Source organism: Dryobates pubescens, chromosome 30, assembly GCF_014839835.1.
Source record: "Dryobates pubescens isolate bDryPub1 chromosome 30, bDryPub1.pri, whole genome shotgun sequence".
In the NCBI taxonomy this organism is placed as follows: Eukaryota; Metazoa; Chordata; class Aves; order Piciformes; family Picidae; genus Dryobates; species Dryobates pubescens.
In genome coordinates, this window is record NC_071641.1 from 10017486 (window position 1) to 10031018 (window position 13533).

General features: G+C 63.8%; 2 protein-coding genes across 2 annotated transcripts in view; one reads left to right on the forward strand and one right to left on the reverse strand.

The window, feature by feature from the left end:
* ATAD1 (ATPase family AAA domain containing 1) overlaps nt 1–2691 on the forward strand; it is a 30219-nt gene extending 27528 nt beyond the window's left edge. Inside the window, exons 9-10 of the mRNA XM_054174768.1 lie at nt 457–593; nt 2497–2691. Coding sequence (XP_054030743.1) covers nt 457–593; nt 2497–2617 — 258 coding nt within the window. The 3' untranslated portion in view covers nt 2618–2691. The remainder of the gene's footprint in view (nt 1–456; nt 594–2496) is intronic.
* A 7100-nt stretch (nt 2692–9791) lies between these two features.
* The window catches only part of PAPSS2 (3'-phosphoadenosine 5'-phosphosulfate synthase 2), a 39306-nt gene continuing 35564 nt past the window's right edge, over nt 9792–13533 (reverse strand). Inside the window, exons 10-12 of the mRNA XM_054174746.1 lie at nt 12318–12586; nt 11452–11681; nt 9792–10135 (exon numbers count right to left, since the gene is read on the reverse strand). Of these exons, the coding sequence (XP_054030721.1) occupies nt 9997–10135; nt 11452–11681; nt 12318–12586 (638 nt within the window). The 3' untranslated portion in view covers nt 9792–9996. The remainder of the gene's footprint in view (nt 10136–11451; nt 11682–12317; nt 12587–13533) is intronic.

Here is a 13533-nt window from a genome sequence, read left to right on the forward strand (position 1 = left end):
GATCTGCTGGGGAGAGGCCAAGGGAGGGCTGCAAGGATGCTGAAGGGCCTGGAGCACTGCTGCTGAGCAGAGGCTGAGAGCCCTGGGGCTGCTGAGTGTGGAGAGGAGAAGGCTGAGAGGGATCTGAGCAATGTCTCTCAAGAGCTGAGGGCTGGGGGTCAGGCAGGAAGGGCCAGGGCCAGGCTCTGCTCACTGTGCCCTGCCATAGGCCAAGGGGCAAGGGATTGAAAGTGCAGCCCAGGAGGTTGCAGCTCAGCATGAGGAGGAACTTCTTGCCTGGGAGGCTCCCAGAGGCCTGGAGCAGGCTGCCCAGAGAGGTTGTGGAGTCTCCTTCTGTGAAGCCTTTGCAGCCCTGTCTGGCTGTGTTCCTGTGTGCTGGATGCTCTGCAGGGGGTTGGGGTTCTCTTTGGGTCCCTCCCAGGCCCTGCCATGCTGTGAGCTGTGCTTGTCTGGCAGGTGGACAGGCACGTGGACCTGCTGGAGGTGGCCAAGGAGACCGACGGCTTCTCGGGCAGCGACCTGAAGGAGATGTGCCGCGACGCCGTGCTGCTCTGCGTCCGGGAGTACGTCAACTCTGCCTGCGAGGAGGAGAGGTGAGGGGGCCTTGGCCTCGCTGCTGGGGCAGCTGCACGGCCCCTCTGAATGCTCCTGCTGCTCCTCCACCCTGGCCAAGCCAGTTCCTCTTGGCTGGATTGAGCTGATAGCTCCCAGAGGCTGCGAAGCTTTTGCTGTGATCCCCAGAGAGCAGTTCCGATTGGAGTGACCAACTGCCACAGCGCAGCCAGGCCCCCACAGCCAGCCAGCAGGCAGGGCAGGGCAGGGCAGGGCAGGGCAGGGCAGGGCAGGGCAGGCAGCTGCTGAGGTGGCTACCTCAAAGGGTGGTGGGCAATGGAGTTAGCTCCAGCTGGTGGCTGGTCACCAGTGGTGCTCCCCAGGGCTCAGTCCTGGGGCCAGTTCTGTTTGGTATCTTCAGCACCATGGGATTGAAGCAGCCTCAGGTGACACTGACTTGGGTGGCAGTGCTGAGCTGCTGGAGGGCAGGGAGGCTCTGCAGGGGGACCTGGGCAGGCTGCAGCCATGGGATGAGGCCAATGGGATGAGGTTCAACAAGGCCAAGTGCTGAGTGCTGCACCTGGGGCACAGCAACCCCAGGAAGGCTCCAGGCTGGGGGCAGAGGGGCTGGAAAGTGGCCAGCAGGAAAGGCCCTGGGGATGCTGGGTGGCAGCAGCTGGAGAGGAGCCAGCAGTGGCCAGGGGGGCAAGAAGGGCAGCAGCAGCCTGGCCTGCAGCAGCAATGGTGTGGGCAGCAGGAGCAGGGCAGGGCTTGTGCCCTGGGCTGGGCACTGGGGAGGCCACAGCTTGAGTGCTGGCTTCAGCTCTGGGCCCTCCCTGCCAGAAGGAGCTTGAGGGCTGGAGCAGGGCCAGAGAAGGGCAAGAGAGCTGGGGAAGGGTCTGGAGCAGAGGGCTGGGGAGGAGCAGCTGAGGGAGCTGGGGGTGTGGAGTGTGGAGCAGAGGAGGCTGAGGGAGACCTCCTTGCTCTCTGCAGCTGCTGAGAGGAGGCTGCAGCCAGCTGGGGGCTGGGCTCTTGTCACTTGCAACAAGTGACAGGAGGAGAGGGAATGGCCCTAAATTGCCCCAGGGGAGGTTTAGCTTGGACATGAGGAGAAACTTGTTCCCTGGCAGGGTTCTCAAAGCCTGTCACAGGCTGCCCAGGCAGCTGGTGGAGCTGCAGAGATGTGGTGCTGAGGGCCATGGCTTAGCCCCAGCCTTGGCAGAGCTGGAGTCTGCTTGGTCTGGGTGATTTGAAGCTCTTGTGCAATCAAATGCTTCTGTGGTTCTAAGCTTGAGGTGGTCCAAAGCACGAGGTGACATCCATCCCCGTGCTGCACTGCCAGCCTTGCCTGCTGGCCAGGCTCTGCCAGGCTGCCCTGGCTGTGATGCTCTCCTGGCTGCCCCCTTGCCCTGGCAGGCACCGTGCCTGCAGCCAGCCTCAGTGGGCAGCTGCTGCTTTCCAGGCTGGAGTTCTCCTCACAGCATCTCCCAGCTTGGAAGAGACCTCCAAGATCATCAGGTCCAACCAACCACCCAACTAATCAACCAGACCCTGGCACCAAGGGCCTCATCCAGGCTCTTCTTACACACCTCCAGGGACAGGGACTCCACCACTTCCCTGGGCAGCACATCCCATGGGCCAATCTCTCTGGGAAGAACTTCTTTCTAAGATCAAGCCTAAACCTCCCCTGGCACAGCTTGAGACTGTGTCCTCTTGTTCTGGTGCTGGGTGCCTGGGAGAAGAGACCAACCCCCACCTGGCTCCAGCCTCCCTGCAGGGAGCTGTAGTCATCTGCAAACTCAGTGATGATCTGGACAAGGGGATGGAGTCCCCCAGCAGTGAAGCTATGAGCAGGCTGGGGCCCAGCACTGGTCCCTGGGGGACAGCTCTGGTGCCTGGCAGGGCTCCCTCACGCTCCCCTCTCCCCCTCTGTGTCCCTGGCAGCCACCAGGAGGATGAGATCCGGCCGGTGCAGCAGCAGGACCTGCAGAGGGCCATCGAGAAGATGAGGAGGTTGAAGGATGCCATGCTGCAGAACGTCCTGATGCACGTCAGCCTGGATTGAGCCCGGGGGGAGCAGCTCCCTGCTGGGCTCCCGGGGCGTTTGTTTTTAGCTCCACCTCTGTCAGCAGTTAGCAAAACAAAGCAACCCAACCCCGACACCAACCGACCGCAGGGAGGGGCTGGGGGGCGGGGGGAGGGGACCTGTTTCTGGCATTGTTTTGATACAACTCCGAAGTTATTGGAACCCGGCGGGGGTGAGGAAGAGGCCAGCCCCAGAGCCCGGCCCGGCAGGGCTGCCCTGTGTGAGCCTTACCGCGGGGGCAGGGCTGGGTGGCTGTGCCCACGCCTGGGGCTGCCAGGGGCTGTGGAGGTGCAGGCTGGGGGCTGACCCCTGCTGGGGGCTGACCCCTGCTGGGGGCTGATCCCCGCTTGGGTGCACATCTGCTCTTCCTTCCCAGGCAGAGCCCCTGCTGCTTCCCCAGCCAGGCACAGCTTGCAGTCTTGCTCTGATTTCTGTCTCTTTCTGATGGCCACTTGAAAGCCGGTGCCCTGCTCAGGCCTTTTGAGTGCTGCTCCCTTTGGATGAGGTCTGCTTTCCGAGGCTCTCTTTTAAACCTGGCTTGGGTTTTACGTTTTGGGCTGGGGAAGCAGGGGAGGACCCCGAGGGCCCTGCCACGAAGCCTCCCCCCCGGGTTCCGCTGCCTCTGCTGCGTGCCGGCCTGGCCCGGCCCGCGGGGCCGTGTGCCACGGGCAGGGGGTGCCCTGAGCCCCTCTGCTCCCTCCTGTGCTCTGAGCTGCCAAACCCGGGAGGAGGGAAGGGCTTTGGGTTCAATAAATGGGATTCAGCCATCTCCTGCTCTCCTGGCTGCCTGCAGTGAGTCCGGGGGGCGGCACCCGGCGCTGAGGGCGGAGGCGGCCGCAGGGCTGTGGGGAAAGGGCCTGGCAGGAGGGTTTTGGCAGTACCTGGGGTTCTGCTTTCTCCCCACATCCTGAATTCTGTGCTCATGCCACACGAGTGCCCCCCCAGCACTGCTCTGGCCCCCGCCCTGGGGCTGCTGCCCTGCCTGGCAGCTCGGCAGGGGAGGGCCGGGGCGGGCGCCGCGACTGCGTGAAGCGGAACCGCGGCACCAGATGCAGCCAAGCCGGAGCCAGCCTGAGCCTGGGGGCTGCTGCTGGCCACTGCTCACCTCTGGCCCTCTGCTCCAGCAGGCTGCTGCTGGCCACTGCTCACCTCTGGCCCTCTGCTCCAGCAGGCTGCTGCTGGCCGCTGCTCACCTCTGGCCCTCTGCTCCAGCAGGCTGCTGCTGGCCGCTGCTCACCTCTGGCCCTCTGCTCCAGCAGGCTGCTGCTGGCCACTGCTCACCTCTGGCCCTCTGCTCCAGCAGGCTGCTGCTGGCCGCTGCTCACCTCTGGCCCTCTGCTCCAGCAGGCTGCTGCTGGCCGCTGCTCACCTCTGGCCCTCTGCTCCAGCAGGCTGCTGCTGGGGCACAGCAGCTGCAGCAGCTCTGAGCTCGGCCCCGTGTTGCCTCTTGGAGTGCCACGGGAGGGCTTTAACACCAGCCTCGGAAGGATGCTGCTTTGCCAGGTGGGGAAGAGGAGGTGGGCTGGGGGTGGGGGTTGGAAATGCTCCAACACACTGGGGGGGGGGGGGAGAGGGGGCTGTGGAAATGTGAAATACCTGAGCTAGGGACTGCTGAGCCAAGAAGTGCCAGGGGGCAGAGTGCTGGTGGAGGCTGGGGATTGTGCCTGGCCCTGAGGACTAGAGGTGAAGTGCAGCTTGCAGAGAGTGCTGCTTCCTGGGAGCTGCTTTCTCAGGAGGTGCCCAGCAGCCAGGTGAAGCTCCCAGGGGACAGTGAGGTGGGGGAGAACTGGCTGAAGGGCAGAGCTCAGAGGGGTGTGAGCAGCAGTGCAGAGTCCAGCTGGAGGCCTGCAGCTTCTGGTGTTCCACAGGAGCCAGGACTGGGTCCAGTCTTGCTGAACATCATCAATGACCTGGGCAAAGGTACAGAGTGCTGATGGCACAGAACTGGGAGCAGAGACTGACACCCCTCAGGCTGTGCCAGACCTGGGCAGAGGGAACCTCCTGGAGTTCACCAAGGGCAAGGGTAGGGTCCTGCTCCTCCTGCAGCAGGACAGGGGAGGGGAGATCTGCTGGGAAACAGCTCCAGGGAGAAGGACCTGGGAGTGCTGGGAGACCACTGAGTAACATGTGAAGTCCTCTTGAGGCCACGAAGGCCAAGGGTCTCCTGGGGTGCATGAGGAAGAGTGTGGTCAGCAGGTCGAGGCAGGTTCTCCTGACCCTCTTCCCAGCCCTAGTCAGGATACATCTGGAGTCCTGGTTCCAGTTCTGGGCTCCCCAGTTCCAGAGGCAGGGAAGTGCTGGAGAGAGTCCAGGGCAGGCTGCAAAGCTGCTGAGGGGCCTGGAGCAGCTCTGGGAGCAGCAAAGGCTGAGAGCCCTGGGGCTGAGAGCCTGCAGGAGAGCAGCCCCAGAGGGCAGCTGAGCAATGCTCAGCAAGAGCTAAAGGAGCTGTGGGGGGCAAGAGGCTGGGGCCAGGCTCTGCTGAGTGGTGCCCAGGGCCAGGCCAAGGGGCAGAGAGTGGCAGGCAGGAGGTTGGATGTGAGCAGGAGGAGAAAGTTGTTTGGTGTGAGGCTGCTGGAGGCCTGGAGCAGGCTGCCCAGAGAGGCTGTGGAGTCTCCTGGGCTGGAGAGATCCCAAACTCCCCCTGGATGTGTTCCTGGGTGACCTGCCCTGGGTGATGCTGCTCTGGCAGGGGGGTAGGACTCAATGATCCAATCCCTACCATTCTCTGATTCCATGACCTCCCCCAACATGGAAAACCACCACCACACCTCACTTGGGTGCCTTTGTTTCCTCCCAGGCAGCTCTACTCTTCCTCCTCCTCCTCCTCTACATCTGGCTCCTTTGCCCCAGGCATCTCCTTCCCTGCACAGCTCCCAAATGGCCAGGGACAGGACAAGGGGCACGAAGTGGAAGGCAGGAGGTGCCACCAGGGTGACATTTCACCTTGCCTGAGGGCAGACTTTGCACACTCTCTGTTGAACCGAGCTGAAGCCCTCTGCTGTGACCCTGGGAGCAGCTGCTCAGGCCCAGCAGCGTTTCACAAGGCTGAGCTGAGGCTGAGCCAGGCTCCACCTCTGAGCTGTAACACCAAGTTCCAGGTGAAAGGAGTTTCTCTAGGGGGTTAAAGGTCACCACCTGGGGCAGGAGGGGACACAGACATGCCCCCAGCAGCCAGAGCCTGTGTCTGGTGCCAGATCAGCCCTAGCAGACTGCATGTCCCGGGTGGGCTGTGCCTCACTTGCCCCAAGCCGTGGAGCAGCTGAACCAGCTAGGCTGGAACACAAAGAGAAACCTTAGCAGCAGCCCTAAGGGCCAGGTCACTGCATGTGGGGTTTGGTTCCTCTGAGGGTTTGCTGCTCTGATTCCTGTAGCCATGTGCAGGAGTGCTGCAAACACAGCTGGGGCTTTGGCCTTGCTTTGGGCAGGAGCAGCTTTTCCCTGGCTGGTGCTTGAGAGCCTGGAAGTGTGGCAGCCCAGGGTGCAGCCCAGGGTGCAGCCCAGGGTGCAGCCCAGGGTGCTGCAGGGAATGGTGCTGGGAGCCCTGGGAGTGTGAACTAAGGGCATAGCCTAGAGGCCTGCAGCCAGCCCTGTGCCAGAGCTGCAGCTGAAGAGCCTCCAACACCATCACACAGGCTGGCAGGATGGGCAAGATTTGGCTCTGCTGAGTGATAGCACAAGAGGAAACAGCCTCAGGCAACACCAGGGGAGACTCAGCCTGGACAGGAGGAACAATTCCTTCCCCTTGAAGGTTGTCAAGCCCTGCACCAGGCTGTCTTGGGGGCAGTGGTGGAGTCCCCATAACTGGAGGAGTTTCAAAGCCATGAAGATGTGGTGATGAGGCATTTGTGGTGCAGGAGTGAGCTCAGCCCACTTACAGCTGCTCAGGAAGAGCCCAAAGGCTGCAGCAGCACCCTCCCTGCAGGGGGAGGATGGCTGCAGGGCTTGAGCAGCTGGAGCTGCTGGCACAGCACAGGAGAGACAGAGGGCAGCAGAAGGGGGAGTTGTGACTTGGTGAAAGCTCTGCAGCCCAGGCAGCAAGAAGGGCACATGGTGCAGGTTCCTAAAGAGAGGCTGCAGGGTTGAGGTTCCTGAGGGAGAAAGAGGCTGCAGGGTTGAGGCTCCTGAAGGAGAAGCTGCAGGGTTGAGGCTGCTGAGGGAGAGAGGCTGCAGGGTTGAGGTTCCTAAAGAAGAGAGGCTGCAGGGTTGAGGCTGCTGAGGGAGAGAGGCTGCAGGGTTGGGGTTCCTAAAGAAGAGAGGCTGCAGGGTTGGGGTTCCTGAGGGAGAGAGGCTGCAGGGTTGAGGTTCCTGAGGGAGAGAGGCTGCAGGGTTGAGGTTCTTGAGGGAGAGAGGCTGCAGGGTTGGGGTTCCTAAAGAAGAGAGGCTGCAGGGTTGGGGTTCCTGAGAGAGAGAGAGGCTGCAGGGTTGAGGTTCCTGAGGGAGAGAGGCTGCAGGGTTGGGGTTCCTAAAGAAGAGAGGCTGCAGGGTTGAGGTTCCTGAGAGAGAGAGGCTGCAGGGTTGAGGCTCCTGAGGGAGAGAGGCTGCAGGGTTGAGGTTCCTGAAGCAGAGGCTGCAGGGTTGAGGTTCCTGGAGCAGAGGCTGCAGGGTTGAGGTTCCTAAAGGAAGGAGGCTGCAGGGTTGAGGCTCCTGAGGGAGAGAGGCTGCAGGGTTGAGGTTCCTGAAGCAGAGGCTGCAGGGTTGAGGTTCCTAAAGGAGGGAGGCTGCAGGGTTGAGGCTCCTGAGGGAGAGAGGCTGCAGGGTTGAGGTTCCTGGAGCAGAGGCTGCAGGGCTGGCCTTGCTGCATGTGCCAGGCTGGTGCTGGGGGTGCTGGGCAGGAGCTGTTTGTGGCACTGCCGCAGCTCTGTCCCTGCCCCCAGCTCCTCCTGTGGGTCCCTGCCCGCCCCAGGAAAGGCCACAGCAGAGCCGGGGGTGGAGAAACATTTATTGGTTCCTGTAGCAGAGCCTGGGGCTTCACACAATATATTACTATCCCGGGAGGCAGCAGTCGAGGCACAAACCCCACTCTCATGGCTTTAATAAATACACTAAAAACAAACAGACAGACCGACCTCCTGCCCTCCCCCTCGCTCCCCGTCCTCGGGGCTCGGCTGGGGGGCAGGCAGCGCCGCGGGCAGGGGCAGGGGCAGGGGCAGGGGCTGCCGCCGCACCGAGCTGTGTCTTGCGGGGGCCATTCGGGGCGGGGGGTTCCCAGCTCTCCGGTGATTTCCAGGCGCAGTTTCCCGAAGGCTGCAGTCCCAGTCGGGAGGGTCACATTCCTCTCCAGTGTGTGCCCCCTCTTCCCCTCCCCCGAAGGGCCCTGAGCAGCGGGTGGAGGCTCCTGAGGGAGAAAGGCTGCTGGGCTGCCTTGGGCTCCCAGCGCGGCTCCTGCAGCAGCCTCCTTCCGGAGCTGCAGCTCAGCTTTGGGCTCTTTGCTCCGAACAGTTTTAAAACGACACCCCCCCCCCAAAAAAAAAAACCAAACCCCAACCTCAAGGCAGCTGAGCAAGGATAAAAAAAGGGCTTTTGTGCAAGATTATTGCCAAGCAGAGAGGAGGGCTGGGGGCCCCGGCGCGGGCTGGGCTGCAGCTGGCTGAGCGCGGAGCTGCAGCCATTCAAAGCAGAGCGCCAGAGGAGCAGCAGCTGATTCGTTGCACTTCCGACACCTTCTGGCTGCCCCTGGGGCGGAAGGGTGAGCACTGGAGGCGTCAGCCCGGGTTGCTGCCATGGGCGGTAGCTAAGGGGTGCAGAGCTGTCAGCTCTCAGCTTCCCCAGCCCTCAGCCCTCAGCGTGGTGGCTTGGGGCTGCAGGCCCCTGGGAAGGTCTCCACTGGCCCCAGGCTTGCAGCCTGTGGGCTCCCTGGTGTGCAGGGCACTGGCTCAGACCCTCAGCCACCACCAAGACTCACGGCAGTGCCAGGAGGACTTGCTCAGAGCAAGACCCAGCCGGGGTCAGGGAAAGCTCTGGGGTTAAGTGACCCTGCTCAGCCCTGCCGGAGGTCACCCCAAGAGCTGCCAGTCAGCAGAACAGCCTCAGGCACAGCACCAAAGTCCATGCTGAGGGGAGGAGAAAAGGGCCCCTGGGGGAAAGGTCTGCAGGAAGTGTCCAGCAGCCAGAGCTGGGAGCAGCACTGCCCACTGGCTCTGGCCTTGGCACCATCACCCTTGGCACAGCAGCACCCACGTGGCTGGGGGGAACCAAAGACCCTTCCACCACCCTCTGGCTGGCTCTCAGCTGGAGCCAGTACCACCATCCTGCAGCTAGGAAGTCAAGTTGGGCTGTGGGTAGGGATGAGAGCAAGCACCTGAGCCACACTCTCCTGGTTTCCTGGGCTGGGGCCCACCTCGCTCTGGTTTCGCTGGTTCACCTCCGGGGTGAGCGGAGCTGGGGCAGAGGGACAGGGCAGAGAGGACAGAACCACAGACCTGCTTTGGCTGGGAAAGCCCTTTCAGCTCAGCCAGTCCAGCCACTGCCATTCTCTAACTCTGCCAAGCCTGGGGCATGGCCCTCAGCACCACACCTCTGCCTCCTTGGCAGCCCTGCAGGGATGGGGGTTCAACCACCCTCCCCACCCCGGGCAGCCTGTTTCCACAAAGGAGTCCCACAAGAGCCTGCAAACAGCATCCTGCTGCCCTCAGGTCGATGGAGCTCTGCTCTCAGAGACCTCCCAGGCCAGGCTTATGGTGTCTCCCAGGACAGCTCTCCCCAACCAGAGGTCCTCCAGGCTGTGAGCAGCCACAGCAGAGCCCCCATGGCAAGCTGAGCGTGGAGCACCAGCAATGCTTCACCCAGGTTTGATCTGGATGGCGAGAGGCCATGCAGGAGGCAGAGAGGAAGGAGCCTGAGCAGTTGCCTTGGCCACCAGGAACTGGAAGATGGTCAAGGCTGAGTAAAACCAATCCTGTTAATGAGAGGGTGTCAAAAACATCCCTCAGTTTAAGGCATGAGCTGGAGGGCAGTGACTGAGGGCCTTGGGCCCCTCTGCCAGCCTGGCAGCAGCAGCTTGGGGCAGCGCCGGGAGAGGGCTGGAGGAGAGGCACTTCTTCAACTCTGCTCCACGCAGAGGACAAAGCCCGGTGCTGAGGTGTCAGCTCTGCAGCAGGGGCTGGTGCAGGGCCCCAGACTGACCCACCTGGCCCTTCTGCAGGCTGCGCTGGGCTCAGCTGGGGACACGAGGCCCCTGTTGCCCCTCCAGCCCCACGGGGACACTCCTGGTGGCTCCAGGGGCAGGAGGAGCAGGCTCCGAGTGTCTGTGATTAGTGGGGGAAAGGCAAAGCGGGGGGAAGGAACTGATCTGTGTGGTGGGGGATGAACCAATCATGGCTCACTCTTAATACAGGCCTTGCTAGGCAGCAGCAGCAGAGTTAATTCTTCTCCAGAGATTGGTAGTACTCGGTCAGGACCTTCCAAGCCTTGGGGGCCATGAAGCCCTCAGGTGGGTCTGCTCCCTCCCGAGCCAGCTTCCTCATGCGTGTTCCTGAGATGAAGTCAAAGTCCTCATGCCTGGGGAAAGGAGAGGCAGGGGCACATCAGCACCACAGGCCGGAGCCAGCCCCACAGCAGCGGCCAGCAGGGAGCCACCACTGCGCCAACAGAACCCTCCCGGCGGCGGCGGCAGCACCACGCTGGGGCTCCAGGCCTGGCTGTGCCAGCAGCAGCAGATGGGTGACCCAGTGGGAGGGGTCCCTGCCCGTGGCAGAGGGGTTGCAACTGGATGAGCCTTGAGGTCCCTTCCAACCCTGACAATTCTGTGATCCTATGGTTCCCCTTCCAGAGGAGCTGCAGCCCTCCAGCTGCCAGAGGCTCTGTCTGCACTGGCATTTGGTACCCCAAGTGTGCTGCTTAGACACCACACAGCCACAGAGCTGTTTTGGTTGGCAGATGCCTTTCAGAACACCCAGTCCAACCATGCTCTAACTCCACCAAGCCTGGGGCTAAACCTGCACCACATCTCTGCAGCTTTGAAGCAGCTCCAGGGATGGGGACTCCACCTGGGCAGCCTGTGACAGGCTTTGAGAACCCTGCCAGGGAAGAAGTTTCTCCTCATCTCCAACCTAAACCTGCCCTGGGGCAACTTGAGGCCATTTCCTCTTCCCCTGTCACTGGTTACCAGGGAGCAGAGCCCAGCCCCCAGCTGGCTGCAGCCTCCTCTCAGCAGCTGCAGAGAGCAAGGAGGTCTCCCTCAGCCTCCTCTGCTCCACACTCCACACCCCCAGCTCCCTCAGCTGCTCCTCCCCAGCCCTCTGCTCCAGACCCTTCCCCAGCTCTCTTGCCCTTCTCTGGCCCTGCTCCAGCCCTCAAGCTCCTTCTGGCAGGGAGGGCCCAGAGCTGAAGGCAGCACTCAAGCTGTGGCCTCCCCAGTGCCCAGCCCAGGGCACAAGCCCTGCCCTGCTCCTGCTGCCCACACCATTGCTGCTGCAGGCCAGGCTGCTGCTGCCCTTCTTGCCCCCCTGGCCACTGCTGGCTCCTCTCCAGCTGCTGCCACCCAACACCCCCAGGGCCTTTCCTGCTGGCCACTTTCCAGCCCCTCTGCCCCCAGCCTGGAGCCTTCCTGGGGTTGCTGTGACCCAGGGGCAGCACTCAGCACTTGGCCTTGTTGAACCTCATCCCATTGGCCTCATCCCATGGCTGCAGCCTGCCCAGGTCCCTCTGCAGAGCCTCCCTTACCTTTCAGCCCCCTACCCTTCAGTGTGGTGCAACCTATCGTTGCCATGGGGTCAGCTGTCAGAGGGTTCAGCAGGTGGCTTTCACAGGTCCTTGGCTTGAAGAGGAGCAGCAGCAAGGCAGGAGGGGAGGCATCGAGGCTGCTGCTGCCTTACCTCTTGGGGTCGTAGAAGTCCATGGCCCTCTTCTCCTTGTTGTAAGCTGCCACCCGGAAAGGGATGATCTCCACCGAGGTCAGCCCCGGGGCCATGCTGAGCACCTTGCCCCCCTGCGTGGGCTCATAGAGGTCCTTCTGCGTGTCGGGGTGGGGCATGCCCGCGGGGTCGCGCCCCACGATGTAGAAGTTGGCGCCGGCCACCATCCGGGCACGGCAGTGCCACTGCACCTGCCCGAGCACACCGCGGCCGGCATCAGCGCCCGGCGCAGCGACCCGGCGCGGAGCCGCGGCTGGGAAGGCAGGGGCGGGGGAGGGAGGGAGGGAGGAGCTGGGATGGGAGGGAGGCAGGAACTGGGGGGGAGGGAGGAAAGAGCTGGAAAGGGAGGGACTGGAAAGTGAAGCAGGAACGGGGAAGGAAGGAGTTGGGAAGGGAGGAACTGAGAAGGGAGGGACTGGGAAGGGAGAAAGGAAAGAAGTGGGAGAGGAGGGAGGGAGGAATTGGGAAGGAAGGAACTGGGATGGAAGAGGGGAGGGGAGGGGAGGGGAGGGGAGGGGAGGGGAGGGGAGGGGAGGGGAGGGGAAGGGAAGGGAAGGGAAGGGAAGGGAAGGGAAGGGAAGGGAAGGGAAGGGAAGGGAAGGGAAGGGAAGGGAAGGGAAGGGAAGGGAAGGGAAGGGAAGGGAAGGGAAGGGAAGGGAAGGGAAGGGAAGGGAAGGGAAGGGAAGGGAAGGGAAGGGAAGGGAAGGGAAGGGAAGGGAAGGGAAGGGAAGGGAAGGGAAGGGAAGGGAAGGGAAGGGAAGGGAAGGGAAGGGAAGGGAAGGGAGCCTTCAGCGGTTGTCAGAGCTGGCAGGCGAGGGCGCCGTTACCTCGGTGGGGCCGGCGTAGAGCATGGGGGAGGGGAAGATGGCCACGACGGTGGAGGAGGGCTCCAGGACGCGCTCCTGCAGCAGGGCAGTGTGCTGCCGCATGCGCCAGGCCAGCGGCACGTCGTCGTCCTTGGTCCAGCCGCCCAGGGGGTGCAGCAGCAGCACCGGGTTGCGGTACCCCCTCTGCAGCAGCTGGCGCCGCGTGTCCTGCATCAGCAGCGCGTGGCCGTTGTGCACCGGGTTCCGCAGCTGGAAGGCGAACACGGCGTCTGCGGGGCACACACGCACCGTCACGGCCCGGCCCGGCACGCCCCGCCTGCCACCGCCCCGCCCGCCACCGCCCCACCTACCTCCGCCCCACCTGCCTCCGCCCCGCCCGCCACCGCCCGGCACGCCCTGCCTGCCACCGCCCCGCCTGCCATCGCCCGGCACACCCCGCCTGCCACCGCCCCGCCTGCCACCGCCCCGCCTGCCACCGCCCCGCCTGCCACCGCCCCACCTGCCACCGCCCGGCACGCCCCGCCTGCCACCGCCCCGCCCGCCACCGCCCAGCACGCCCCGCCTGCCTCCGCCCCGCCTGCCACCGCCCGGCACGCCCCGCCTGCCTCCGCCCCGCCCGCCACCGCCCGGCACGCCCTGCCTGCCACCGCCCCACCTACCACCGCCCCACCTACCTCTGCCCCACCTGCCACCACCTGGCACGCCCCACCTGCCTCCGCCCCACCTACCTCCGCCCCACCTGCCTCTGCCCCACCTGCCTCCGCCCAGCATGCCCCACCTGCGTCCGCCCCACCTGCCACCGCCCTGCCTGCCACTGCCCGGCACGCCCCGGGGTGCAGTCACCGCCCAGGCTGCCACTGCCCAGCACGCCCCAGGCTGGCACCACCTGGCACGCCCCAAGCTCCCGCTGCCCGACAGGTCCTGGCACTGCCCTGCAGACCTCAGGGCCTTCAGTTAGTGCTGCACTGCACAGAACCACAGCATGGCAAGGGGCGTGGGGGACCTCTGGGCATCACCCAGCCCAAGCTCTCCACCCCAGGAGACTCCACAACCTCTCCAGGCCTGCTCCAGGCCTCCAGCAGCCTCACACCAAACAACTTTCTCCTCCTGCTCACATCCAACCTCCTGCCTGCCACTCTCTGCCCCTTGGCCTGGCCCTGGGCACCACTCAGCAGAGTCTGGCCCCAGCCTCTTGCCCCCCACAGCTCCTTTAGCT